The sequence below is a fragment of the Pinus tabuliformis genome, chromosome 2_2, assembly GCF_031772625.1.
Source record: "Pinus tabuliformis cultivar Carrire ecotype Pingquan chromosome 2_2, CPIR1, whole genome shotgun sequence".
Classification (NCBI taxonomy): Eukaryota; Viridiplantae; Streptophyta; class Pinopsida; order Pinales; family Pinaceae; genus Pinus; species Pinus tabuliformis.
In genome coordinates this window covers 254563600-254577890 of record NC_142300.1, presented here as the reverse complement: position 1 = coordinate 254577890, position 14291 = coordinate 254563600, and the positions used below count along the sequence as shown (strand labels likewise).

General features: G+C 34.9%; 1 protein-coding gene and 1 pseudogene across 1 annotated transcript; both read left to right on the top strand.

The window, feature by feature from the left end:
* The first annotated feature begins 4976 nt into the window (after positions 1-4976).
* On the top strand, positions 4977-5429 carry LOC149192252 (uncharacterized). Its single transcript, XM_089406879.1, has 2 exons — positions 4977-5142; positions 5308-5429. Exons 1-2 carry the CDS (start codon positions 4977-4979, stop codon positions 5427-5429), a joined length of 288 nt encoding a protein of 95 aa, XP_089263005.1.
* A 3762-nt stretch (positions 5430-9191) lies between these two features.
* On the top strand, positions 9192-9626 carry LOC149192251 (UDP-glycosyltransferase 71K3 pseudogene; annotated as a pseudogene).
* The last annotated feature ends 4665 nt before the right edge of the window (positions 9627-14291 follow it).

The following is a 14291-nucleotide window of genomic DNA, read 5'->3' as shown; positions in this document are numbered from 1 at the left end:
TCAGACAAGGGATGAACAAAGAGGAATACCAGATAAAATGGAGACTTCTGACTTATTTTAAGTTTGATATATTATAGGTGCTAAATGTTTTTTCTAACCCTAGCGTCGCTTCTGATCCTAAAAGAATTCCACAATGTTTTGATTTTTATTGAGAGCTGAGAAAGTGTTAAAACATGGGTACAAACTCATAATGTTAAAGAGGAGTATACTCTAAATATAATATTTATCCCACGTGTCTACCTAGTCCTGCCAGCAAATCTAAAATAGAATGAATTTTCACTACCTATTTCTAATGTCAGACTCCCTCCGCCCAAGTCGAGGTGTGTCCACAGTCAGTGCAATTGCCTTAAAACCAGCCCTCTCCACTCTTCTAACAAGTTGTGCAACAACATTCCTATTCTTGTAAACCTGCCAGCAATGAAATCTAAATTTTAACACCACTCATACATCCACATTTAGTAAACCCAACGCAATATAACTGATCTTACCATTGGTTTAGGAGCCTATAATACAATTGGATGGATATGAACTCAATTACATCTCAGAAAACATGGGAAGACAATCATATGGGTGGAAATGATAAACTTACATAAATTTGAAAAAAGCGAATGCCTGGTTCAGTTGAAGCAACCTCTTCAACACTTGATGTAGCCCATGAAGAAAGCATCTACAAAAAATATGTCAAAGCCTCAATTTTTATCAACACAACAAACTATTTCAACATCCAAAATCATTATAATTTCTTAAATCCTTAATAGCTAGAAGGAAATTAAAACATTCGGAAGATCGATCCCACAAAGAGAAGACTGATGCCCAAACCATTATAGTTCCAGCAGCTCTTGCAGTACCATACTCTCCTGTAAAAGATGATGGATTCACTTTCAAAAAATATATGCATCAAAATAGGATGTTAACTGTAATACAATAATCTAATGCATACCTTCAGGATGAACCATCTTTTGCATGGCAGTTGGAGCAATCATAATAGGCATTGATATCTTGAATCCCAACACAGTGGTACTCAGATCCACCTTTGTTACATCAACCAATATACAGGGACGGAACATGATACATACAACATCAATCAAAATCTTTGTAATAATGTCAATTCCCCTGATTCTTGTAATGAAAGAGGTGCCATAATTTTCAAAAGTTTGGCCCAAGACAGGGTGACTAAAATTGAAAATTATAGCTATTCAATGTTTATCCAATCTGATTGCAGTCATAAAGATGGTGAAAAAATAGATACGGGAGCTGAAGGTACATCTTTTTCAAATGATTATGTATTAGCTGAAGGTACAGTAACTAAACAGGGGAGATTGTGGAATCCATAAGAAACTCATAATATGCAAGCAATTGAAGGGCTATCTTTGTAAAAAAAATAAAAAACAACCATGCAGAAATAAATTGGACCATTTCACACCCGGCTCACAAACTCAAACTAAAAAAAAAATAGACCCGTGCCTTTTGTTAGTGGATATCACAATGAGAATTTTTAGAACATTAGATACCTCAGTGTCAGACAAGGGATGAACAAAGAGGAATCCCAGATAAAATGGAGACTTCTGACTTATTTTAAGTTTGATACATTATAGGTGCTAAATTCTTTTTCTAACCCTAGCGTCGCTTCTGATCCTAAAAGAATTCCACAATGTTCTGATTTTTATTGAGAGCTTAGAAAGTGTTAAAACATGGGTACAAACTCATAATGTTAAAGAGGAGTATACTCTGAATATAAGATTTATCCCACGTGTCTACCTAGTCCTGTCAACAAATCTAAAATAACTGATCTTACCATTGGTTTAGGAGCCTATAATACAATTGGATGGATATGAACTCAATTACATCTCAGAAAACATGGGAAGACAATCATATGGGTGGAAATGATAAACTTACATAAAGTTGAAAAAAGCAAATGCCTGGTCAAGTTGAAGCAACCTCTTCAACACTTGATGTAGCCCATGAAGAAAGCGTCTACAACAAATATGTCCAAGCCTCAATTTTTATCAACACAACAAACTATTTCAACATCGAAATCATTATAATTTCTTAAATTCTTAATAGCTAGAAGGAAATTAAAACATTCAGAAGATCGATCCCACAAAGAGAAGACCGATGCCCAAACCATTATAGTTCCAGCAGTTCTTGCAATAGCATAGTCTCCTATAAAAGATGATGGATTCACTTTCAGAAAATATATGCATCAAAATAGGATGTTAACTGTGATATAATAATGTAATGCATACCTTCGGGATGATGCATCTTTTGCATGGCAGTTGGAGCAATCATAATAGGCATTGATATCTTGAATCCCAACACAGTGGCACTCAGATCCACCTTTGTTACATCAACCAATATACAAGGACGGAACCTGATACATACAACATCAACCAAAATCTTTGTAATAATGTCAATTCCCCTGATGCTTGTAATGAAAGAGGTGCCATAATGTTCAAAATTTTGGCCCAAGATAGGGTGAATAAATTGAAAATTATAGCTATTCAATGTTTATGTAATCTGATTGCAATCATAAAGTTGGTGAAAAAATAGATACGGGAGTTGAAGGCGCATCTTTTTCAAATGACTATGTATTAGCTGAAGGTATAGTAGCTAAACAGGGGAGATTGTGGAATCCATAAAAAAATCATAATATGCAAGCAATTGAAGGGCTATCTTTGTAAAAAAAATAAAAAACAACCATGCAGAAACAAATTGAACCATTTCACATCCTGCTCACAAACTCAAACTAAACAATTTTTAGACCCGTGCCTTCTGTTAGTGGATATCACAATGAGACTTTTCAGAACATTAGATACCTCAGTGTTAGACAAGGGATGAACAAAGAGGAATCCCAGATAACATGGAGACTTCTAACTTATTTTAAGTTTGATACATTATAGGCGCTAAATGCTTTTTATAACCCTAGCGTCGCTTCTGATCCTAAAAGAATTCCAATTTTTTTTTATTTTTATTGACAGTTGAGAAAGTGTTAAAACATGGGTACAAACTCATAACGTTAAAGAGGAGTATAATCTGAATATAAGATTTATCCCACGTGTCTACCTAGTCCTGTCAGCAAATCTAAAATAGAATGAATTTTCACTACCTATTTCTAATGTCAGACTCCCTCCGCCCAAGTCGAGGTGTGTCCACAGTCAGTGCAATTGCCTTAAAACCAGCCCTCTCCGCTCTTCTAACAAGTTGTACAGCAACATTCCTATTCTTGTAAACCTGCGAGCAATGACATCTAAATTTTAACACCACTCATACATCCACATTTAGTAAACCCAATGCAATATAATTGATCTTACCATTGGCTTAGGAGCCTATAATACAATTGGATGGATATGAACTCAATTACATCTCAGAAAACATGGGAAGACAATCATATGGGTGGAAATGATAAACTTACATAAAGTTGAAAAAAGCGAATGTCTGGTCCATTTGAAGCAACCTCTTCAACAATTGATGTAGCCCATGAAAAAAGCATCTACAACAAATATGTCCAAGCCTCAATTTTTATCAACACAGCAAACTATTTCAAAATCCAAAATCATTATAATTTCTTAAATCCTTAATAGCTAGAAGGAAATTAAAACATTCACAAGATCGATCCCACAAAGAGAAGACTGTTGCCCAAACCATTATAGTTCCAGCACTCTTGCAGTACCATACTCTCCTGTAAAAGATGATGGATTCACTTTCAGAAAATATATGCATCAAAATAGGATGTTAACTGTAATACAATAATCTAATGCATACCTTCGGGATGAGCCATCTCTTGCATGGCAGTTGGAGCAATCATAATAGGCATTGATATCTTGAATCCCAACATAGTGGTACTCAGATCCACCTTTGTTACATCAACCAATATACAGGTACGGAACCTGATACATACAACATCAACCAAAATCTTTGTAATAATGTCAATTCCCCTGATGCTTGTAATGAAAGAGGTGCCATAATGTTTAAAAGTTTGGCCCAAGACAAGGTGACTAAAATTGAAAATTATAGTTATTCAATGTTTATCTAATCTGATTGCAGTCATAAAGATGGTGAAAAAATAGATACGGGAGCTGAAGGTACATCTTTTTCAAATGACTATGTATTAGCTAAAGGTACAGTAGCTAAACAGGGGAGATTGTGGAATCCATAAGAAACTCATAATATGCAAGCAATTGAAGGGCTGTATTTGTAAAAAAAATAAAAAACAACCATGCAGAAACAAATTGAACCATTTCACATCTTGCTCACAAACTCAAACTAAACAATTTTTAGACCCGTGACTTCTGTTTTGGTGTTAAATGGGTAATCAAATGCATTGGTGTGACAATATGCATATTTCAGCTTAAAAGTTGGAAAAAGGATACAAAGTATTTCTTGAAAAAGGATACGAAGTATTTCTTGAAGATGTAAATCATAATATGACTCATCACAAATAATTTTTTTGAGATTCAGAAGGTCACAAGCAAAGGCAACAACTCTACCCCAAGATTTCTCTAGGTGTTTCTCTATCCATTTTCATTATATTCAAGCACAATACTGAAGAATTATTTGAAATATCTCTCTACAAGGACTATTACAAACCTTCCAACTCAATGATCTGTCAATTTGACCTACCCATTTCAAAGAGAAACGCCTTACGGCGTAATTAAACAACATTATTACCCCGCCAAAATTACGCTGATATTTTCATCGGTAGCTTTAAGTTAATGAGGTTTGAAGCATGAACGATCAACTTCCAAGGTAAGGCTTCTGACAAGGCATTTGGGAGAAGCTTTAATGTACGTTACTCTCCTTGTCACAAGCAGATGTTTGCAGAGAAAGCGGCTTTTGGAGCTAAGTTCAATCATAGTGGCTATATATAGATATTGAATATCTCTGGGACGAACAGATCTGATGGAGAGAAATTTGGAGAAGAGTTTTTGCCATAATAAGGTCGAATAGAAGAGGTTTGATTTGTTCCATCCATGTCCATGGCTTATGTAAACGACAATGATTTCAGCGGTACGTTTATTGTACACAGCAAGCCCCCCAGAAAGGAAATATCATTGGCAGTTGCACTGTTAATCCTCGACACCATCGTCATTGCCATTGGCCTCTTCATGTTCTCTCAGCAAATCGGTGGTGACAGAACCCATGGTTTGTCTATGATTTTTATCCGGAAATAAAGCATTTCATTTTTCTTCTATTTCTCAAATCCGTTTTTGGATTTTTTGGCCTCTTATATCGGTGTTGCCTTACTGCTGAAGATTGAGGGTTATATCTGATTTTATTTTTGTGGGATTTCTATTTATTGTTGTTCAGGTATGTTGTTTGCATTGTTGGGAACAATCCTGTTTGTCCCAGGGTTCTATTATTCGAGAATTGCAGGGTACGCGTACAAGGGCTACAAGGGCTTCTCTTTCTCAAACAATCCAGCAGTGTGAAAAATTTCAAAAACTGAGTTCTTTGGCTTGCAGTCTGATCTTATATGTATTACTTGGGGTTTAGTGGGATATTTATTTCTGGGGTTAGGGTTTAAGGTTACGCTGTTCAACCTTAAAATTATGGCCAATTTTGAAAAATTGAAAATTTGTTGGCCTCTTCTATAAATGAAAGATTGTGCAAATCTTTTCCTGATGTTTTTTTATTTTCAGGTGCCAATTCAATTACATTGTATAAAGGATATGAGTGTTTGTTAATTCTATGAAAAGCTAAGAAAACTTTGGGGATCAAACAATCCTGTTTGTCCCAGGGTTCTATTATTCGAGAATTGCAGGGTACGCGTACAAGGGCTTCTCTTTCTCAAACAATCTAGAAATGTGAAAAATTCCAAAAATTGAGTTCTTTGGCTTGCAATCTGATCTTATATGTATTACTTGGGGTTTAGTGGGATATTTATTTCTGGGGTTAGGGTTTAAGGTTACGCTGTTCAACCTTAAAATTATGGCGAAATTCTGAAAAATTGAAAATTTGCTGGCCTCTTCTATAAATGAAAGATTGTGCAAATCTTTTCTTGAGGTTTTTTTATTTTCAGGTGCCAATTCAATTACATTGTATAAACTGGACAGGTTGTCATGGAATGGAGAAAAACTTATAATTCCTTGAGAGGGATATGGGAGCTCAGATTATATTTGAAAGTTTGTAGTACAGGTTGTCGTGGAATGTGTATGCAGTAATTTGCACAACAGCCTCAAGTCCCCAGTCTTGTTTAGATATAAGAGATCGTCCAGTCCATAACAATCCAAAACTCAAACTGGACTGGACGATCTCTTATATCTAAACAAGACTGGGGACTTGAGGCTGTTGTGCAAATTACTGCATACACATTCCATGACAACCTGTAGTACAAACTTTCAAATATAATCTGAGCTCCCATATCCCTCTCAAGGAATTATAAGTTTTTCTCCAGCATAGATGGTGTCATCAGTGTACTTATTTGCAGATTTTATTTGATCAACTGAAACCTGCACTCAACCAAGGAAACATAACCAGTTACACAAGTCTTATACAATGGATAGAAGGGAACAAGATGGCAACTTTAGTTTCACATGCATTCAAAAAGCTAAACAGCAACTACGCTAAGAAATGCTCTACAATAAGGTGGAACAAAGAATAAAGATACTTGATAAATAGAGTCAGACCACTCACCAAAATACAAGAGTTCAATACAACGATAAAGCTTATTAATAAACGCAGGGTAGCATTGTCATGCAGGGCACACCAATCACCCATTTGCTACATGAGTTTCCAAATAATCACTGGACTCTGGCATGATTAGCATTCAACTTGCATTTTACGAGATAGTAAAGATACATGGACAGGGTATCTCTAGAACATGACATCATGCCCCTGAGTAACAAATCTAAAAGAAACCTGTATACACAAAACAAATACATTTCCAACTGGCTTATCACATATTTCCTTAAAATTTGTGATAGATAATCTACCATAAACAATCCAAAACTCAAACTGGACTGGCCGACCTCTTATATCTAATCAAGACTGGGGACTTGAGGATGTTGTGCAAATTACTGCATACACATTCCATGACAACCTGTACTACAAACTTTCAAATATAATCTGAGCTCCCATATCCCTCTCAAGGAATTATAAGTTTTTCTCCAGCATAGATGGTGTCATCAGTGTACTTATTTGCAGCTTTTATTTGATCAACTAAAACCTGCACTTAACCAAGGAAACATAACCAGTTACACAAGTCTTATACAATGGATAGAAGGGAACAACATGGCAGCTTAGTTTCACATGCATGAAATGAACACTGTTTATTTACTTGTGGAAAATAACCATTAAATAGTCCAATTGAGAGGCAAATGCCAGTATGCAGCCTGCATTTTTTATTAGCAAAAGAAGTTAAAGCTTGTTATGCATACCAAATGACAAATACTAATCATTCACATCGCAATAAGGGTTGGAAATTAATAATTCTGGAGGCACCAAATACAAGAGTTCAATACAACGATAAAGCTTATTAATAAACGCGGGGTAGCATTGTCATGCAGGGCACACCAATCACCCATTTGCTACATGAGTTTCCAAAGCATCACTGGACTCTGGCATGATTAGCATTCAACTTGCATTTTACGAGATAGTAAAGATACATGGACATGGTATCTCTAGAACATGACATCGTGCCCCTGAGTAACAAATCTAAAAGAAATCTGTATAAACAAAACAAATACATTTCCAGCTGGCTTATCACATATTTCCTTAAAATTTGTGATAGATAACCTACCATAAACAATCCAAAACTCAAACTGGACTGGACGATCTCTTATATCTAAACAAGACTGGGGACTTGAGGCTGTTGTGAAAATTACTGCATACACATTCCATGACAACATGTACTACAAAATTTCAAATATAATCTGAGCTCCCATATCCCTCTCAAGGAATTATAAGTTTTTCTCTAGCATAGATGGTGTCATCAGTGTACTTATTTGCAGATTTTATTTGATCAACTGAAACCTGCACTCAAACAAGGAAACAGAACCAGTTAAACAGGTCTTATACAATGGATAGAAGGGAACAAGATGGCAACTTTAGTTTCACATGCATTCAAAAAGATGAACAACAACTACGCTAAGAAATGCTCTACAATAAGGTGGAACAAAGAATAAAGATACTTGATAAATAGAGTCAGACCACTCACCAAAATACAAGAGTTCAATACAACAATAAAGCTTATTAATAAATGCAGGGTAGCATTGTCATGCAGGGCACACCAATCACCCATTTGCTACATGAGTTTCCAAAGGATCACTGGACTCTGGCATGATTAGCATTCAACTTGCATTTTACGAGATAGTAAAGGTACATGGACAGGGTATCTCTAGAACATGACATCATGCCCCTGAGTAACAAATCTAAAAGAAACCTGTATAAACAAAACAAATACATTTCCAACTGGCTTATCACATATTTCCTTAAAATTTGTGATAGATAACCTACCATAAACAATCCAAAACTCAAACTGGACTGGACGACCTCTTATATCTAATCAAGACTGGGGACTTGAGGCTGTTGTGCAAATTACTACATACACATTCCATGACAACCTGTACTACAAACTTTCAAATATAATCTGAGCTCCCATATCCCTCTCAAGGAATTATAAGTTTTTCTCCAGCATAGATGGTGTCATCAGTGTACTTATTTGCAGCTTTTATTTGATCAACTGAAACCTACACTTAACCAAGGAAACAGAACCAGTTACACAAGTCTTATACAATGGATAGAAGGGAACAACATGGCAGCTTAGTTTCACATGCATTCAAAAAGCTGGAACACATATCCCCATATTAAACCACGTCCTAATCAGAGAGTTGCTATGATTGACAATCTAGGCCATGGCATTGCCACATCACATATACACTACATCCACTTTAATTATAATTTCTTTCTGACGGGCCTTCCGCCGATTCTCGCAATAGATTTGCCAGACCCTCTTCTAGAGAGATCTGATATTTCATTCAACTGGTTCATTCAACATTCCCTTCGGCTTCAGGAAGCTCATGGAATTCTGATAAATACATGCCAAGAAATGGAACCAGCACAAATAAAAGCTCTCAAGGAAGGAAGGTTCTGAGCGCTGTTGAAATGACCCCTTCTATTTATCCTGTTGGGCTACTAATAGCTTTGTCTCTGTCAAAATCTAAGGAGAAGTTTGAGAAGGAGGGCTGCCTCAAATGGCTGGACCGCCAGCCCACCTCATCAGTTCTGTTAGTTTCTTTTGGGAGCCGCGGCACCCTGTCGAGAATCAGATTCAGGAACTAACTTTGAGGCTAGAAGCAAGCGTGCAGCGGCTACTTTGGGTGTTGTGTAAGGAGCCTCCTCCTCCAACTAAATCCACGATGACTACCGAAGCAGATATGAGGGAGATTCTACCTGAGGGTTTCAAGACTCGAATCCAGGACCGTGGATTTGTGGTGGATTCATGGGCGCCTCAGATTGCTGTCCTCTCTCATCCATCCACAGACGGTTTCCTTTTTCATTGCGGTTGGAATTCAACGATCGAAAGCATCTTACATGGAGTGCCGATGATCGCTTGGCCTCTCTTTGCTGAACAAAGAATGAATGCCTTCCTTCTAGTGAAGGAGATGAAGGTGGGCATTGAAGCGTAGAAGGGCGCAGATGCATTGGTGAAGAGAGAGGAAGTGGAAAGAGCGGCGAGGGAATTAATGGAAGGAGAGGGGGAATGGAAATGAAGAAGGGGATGGAAAAATTGAGGGGAAGGCCCATCATTGAGTGACAACTGTCTTAAGGATGGAAAAAATCACGAAAACGGTTTCTAAAAAGCGCAATATTCTCAACTGCCTACGAAATTCCAATAATCTGAACCGCCTACAACATTTTTCACCGACGATCTAATGGCTGGAGTTTATTCCATTGTCTAACAATCGATCTAAGGGCCCATAACGAGACACCGCGACATGGAGGGGAGTTCCTTTCAGAGGGAACGCCTTAAGGCGTAATTAGTCTTAAGATAACAAATCGAAACCTTTCAAACATAAGGACTTCGAAATAGTTTAGAACTAGAGGATGTTATAAATATATAGTACCTAGTACAATATGAAACTTAATGCAAACCAGTTCACCACTTCTAGACTTTCCACCTGAGTATTTAGTTAGGAAAAAATTCAGAACTCTACCTATAATAAATCCATACAGACACCTCAGAGCATTACATCCAATCTTCATGTGTGCACCCACAAAGCAGTGGAATGGAAGCAAGGATTCCAACCGTGGAGGGGAGGTGAAATTACACTTGACGGGAAGAAATAAGAACCCAACCAGCTATAAAGTCTAGAAAAGAAAATATATGTGCCTCGAAACATGAGTATATGTGAGGAATGTAAAACGTTGGGATTAGACAACTAGTTAAAGAAATGGGGAAAAAAACCACGATGAAACTAAGGGATAGGGGTTTTCCTTACCAAATTAGTGCCAGGATAAACTCCTCTGCAACCAAAGGAAAAGGGTAATGTACAAACAACCAACACCAAATAGAAGCACCCATTTCTATCCTAATATAATACGCGACTATATCATGAAACCCTCTATGGATCCCTGAACACACGACAGTGAAACCTAAGCTCATACATGTTATTATTCAAATAGAAATATGAAATGGATGAAAGAATAAAAAGAAGCAATCATAGTTATCTTACTAGTAAGGTTGACACAATTACAAAATGTATGGTGCCAAGGGTCAAACCCCCACAGTAAGAAGTAAGGGTTTCATCTTGCCACAATGAAAACGAAAAGTTAATTAAGAAATCAAAAAAGATTTTATAAAAAAATGTTTAAGAAATAAATCGAAAGCACCCAACATAGAACTACATTAAAAGGATTGAAAAAGGCTTACTTATCCTAAAAAGTTGATCACTCTTCTAGGAATCCAGTCACGTAGAGACAAGACAAATCAAATGTAACTAGGAAAAATGAAATTTTATATTTTTACAAGAAGACAAACTGAAACGAGTTTCAGCTGTGAACTCTGCATAGATAGAAGAAATTCTTACCAAATTGACATAGACGAAACCTCCACTAAGCGCTTGACTATCTAGATAAGAACCCTAGTCAAATTCCATTAGAAATAGAAAGGATGTAAGAGAATTTTAGGTGACTTCCCGCAGAGCAACACCATAGTTATCGAGAAGAACAAAATGAAATGAAAACCAAAATAGGGAAAAAAAAAGTCCCTAGGGTTTTCCCAAACAATGGTGACTGTCCACACATCCCATGTTAACCACCATCATCCATGGTCAAGGCACTTAGGGCATGTGAAGAGTACATGGGCTTGATTAGATTCCAGTTATTAATTTTTCCATGTATACAAGCAGAGGGGTGTGTGGATTAACCATAAAGATCAACATTAATATGCTCACCAACGTATCGAGGTATACTATAAGTTTAAAAAAAACATTGTAATAACAACACATTGCTAATTACATCATGCATACGAGTTTGAAGCTATGACCATAGGATATATAAGTAATGCAAAAGATAAAGAAACCCATGGTCAACAAACCAATATAATCCCACATGTGTATCTCCTTTAATATAAGCAGAGTATATGGAATCCTACAATGGACAATATGCATCAACATAGAACATAAGGTTGTAATGTTAACTTAGGACAATTACAATGTATGCTCACATACAAGCCTTTGACCATAATTTAATATTTACCGAGTAAGCTTTATTATAAAGCATGAAAACAATTATGGTTTAATATTACCAAGAAAGCTTTATTATAAAGCATGAAAACAATTATTGAATATCAAGACTGGGATATGTGAATGTTTTTATAACAATTATTGAATATCAAGACTGGGATATGTGAATGTTTTTATAACAATTATTGAATATGAAGATTGGGATATGTGAATGTTTCTATAATAAAAAATTAATATTACCAAGAAAGCTTTATTATAAAGCATGAAAACAATTATTGAATATCAAGAGTGTGATATGTGAATGGTTTTATAACAATTATTGAATATCAAGGCTTGGATATGTGAATGTTTCTATAATAAACAATAATTGTTTTTATGCTTTATAATAAAGCTTTCTCGGTAATATTAAACCATATCAAGACTGGGATATGTGAATTTTTTTATAATAAACTTAATGATCAAGTTATTTGAATGTTTTTATAATAAACGTAATAATCAATTTATTTGAATCAAAAAACAATGGAAAAACATTATAGTTGAAATTAAAGATAGGATATGTGAATGTTTTTATAATAAACCTAATGATTAAGTTATTTGAATCCAAAAACAATGGAAAAACATTATAGTTGAAATTAAAGATAGGATACGTATAATAAACCTAATGATCAAGTTATTTGAATCCAAAAACAATGGAAAAACATTATAGTTGAAATTAAAGATAGGAAAATGTACATGCCTAAATATGTGTAAGGGTATATGACTAATATAATTAGAAAAAAAATAAAAAATTAAGGGAAATGGGTACGTGACAGCCCACAACACTACTGATAGTTGTTGTGCTAGAGATCTATATTATATCATGACTAGTCCTTGATTACATGAGTCAGCAATTTGGCGTGTTTGTGTACATGATCTATTCTCCCAGTATCCAGTGTGGTTATGCCTACCTCGGGGATGTAATTTATATGTATCGAACTATGATTTTCATAGCCTCTATAGATCCTATGTTTGTGGTTTCCTCCCTACGCCTTGCTCACTCATTTTATTGTAATTTTTTTTAACCATTCTTTTCTCTTCTCACCTAATACATTATGGGAGCATCTACTATATCTCAAAATGTCACCCCCTTGATTTCATTGGGGAAGAACATCTTCAAAGTTGAAATGTAGAAATTGGTTTATGGAAGCTTCAAGAAAAGCCATGTTTTGTACCTTCAACACCCTCCAAACAATTGTTGAAAACATTGTTAGGCCTAACAATGATCCAAATGAGAATTAGAAGGCTAATAGTTCTACATTTACAACAAAAAAGGGAACTAAAGTGGCAGTGCGAATGTATAAGTGAAAAAAGGGTCAAAGTTGATCAGTTTTTAAGGGTAAGAATGAAAGGAACATATCAAACATGGTTGAAAAAGTATCTAGGTTCAATGTGATCACTCCTTCAAGTTATCTATAAAATAATTTCCATCCCTTGAACAAAAGGAGGAAAGTTTAATGATAACGAAATGTTGTCAAATTATAAACTTGTGGGCTTCCTTGCAATAAGACATAGACATCGTTTTCCTTGACATTGAGCTATTGTGAGAGTGAGAGCATGGGATAGGACTTCCAACAAGTGATTAATGTACACCCTATTATAACAAAAAAATTGTTACCAACTTAACAAGAACTTTATTGAGTTTCTCATTTTTATGGACGCTGCATCAAATCACATTTTCGTGCTAATTTTAAAACGTGGTTATGCAAAATCACCCTTATTTCATATCAGGGTTAAAATTCCAGCATTTTTTAACCATGCATTAAAATCCAAATATGATGATTACAAAAGAGATTAAAATCCATGTTGAGATGCAAAAGTGGTGATGTAGCATCACCTTTATTTTTTCTTCAAGGTTAAAATTTATACATTTGTCTATCATGGGATTAAAGACAAAATATTATGAGCAAAAAATATATGGAAAACATGTTGAAATGCAAAATTGGTGATGCATTATCACCCACTTTCTTTGTGGGTTAAAATTCAAACATTTTCAATAATGACATTGAACACAATATATCATGACTCAAAAAGACATGAAAAATACGTTGATATACAAAAATGATGATGGAACATCACCTTTTTTTTAGGTTTAAAACATAAATATTTTTCAATCATGGCATTAAATGTCAAATATCATGACTACAAAAAACCTTAAAACTCGGCACTTAATATTTGTGTACCTTTCTATTTTTTATAATGTTTTTAAATACTTGTTTTTAAGCATTTTTCGTTGTTGTCTAACTTTCATTTTATTTTATTTTACTCTTAGATTAATATTACCAATTAATTGACGCTATAGTGTTAACCATTTGTTCCATTAAAAAAATGTTAACTTGACAGTGAGCCTAAAAGTGACATAACATAAATTTTGTTTATAAATCATTTTTTTTCTTTTAATTATTAATATTTAAAAAAATTGAGATATATATATATAATGTGGAAAAAACGAATTTAAAAATAAAAAATTCATCTTTCCATTAGGAAAAGAATATTTTAAAACACTATTAAGAAATAAAAGGAAAATTATTTTTTTCAAAAAAAAAAGAAAAAACATTAAAATACTAACTT

Coding starts and splice junctions, on each gene's coding strand:
- LOC149192252 (XM_089406879.1), top strand. CDS start 4,977: ATGGCTTATGTAAACGACAATGATTTCAGCGGTACGTTTATTGTACAC. Junction 5,143..5,307: donor CGGTGGTGACAGAACCCATG/GTTTGTCTATGA, acceptor ATTGTTGTTCAG/GTATGTTGTTTGCATTGTTG.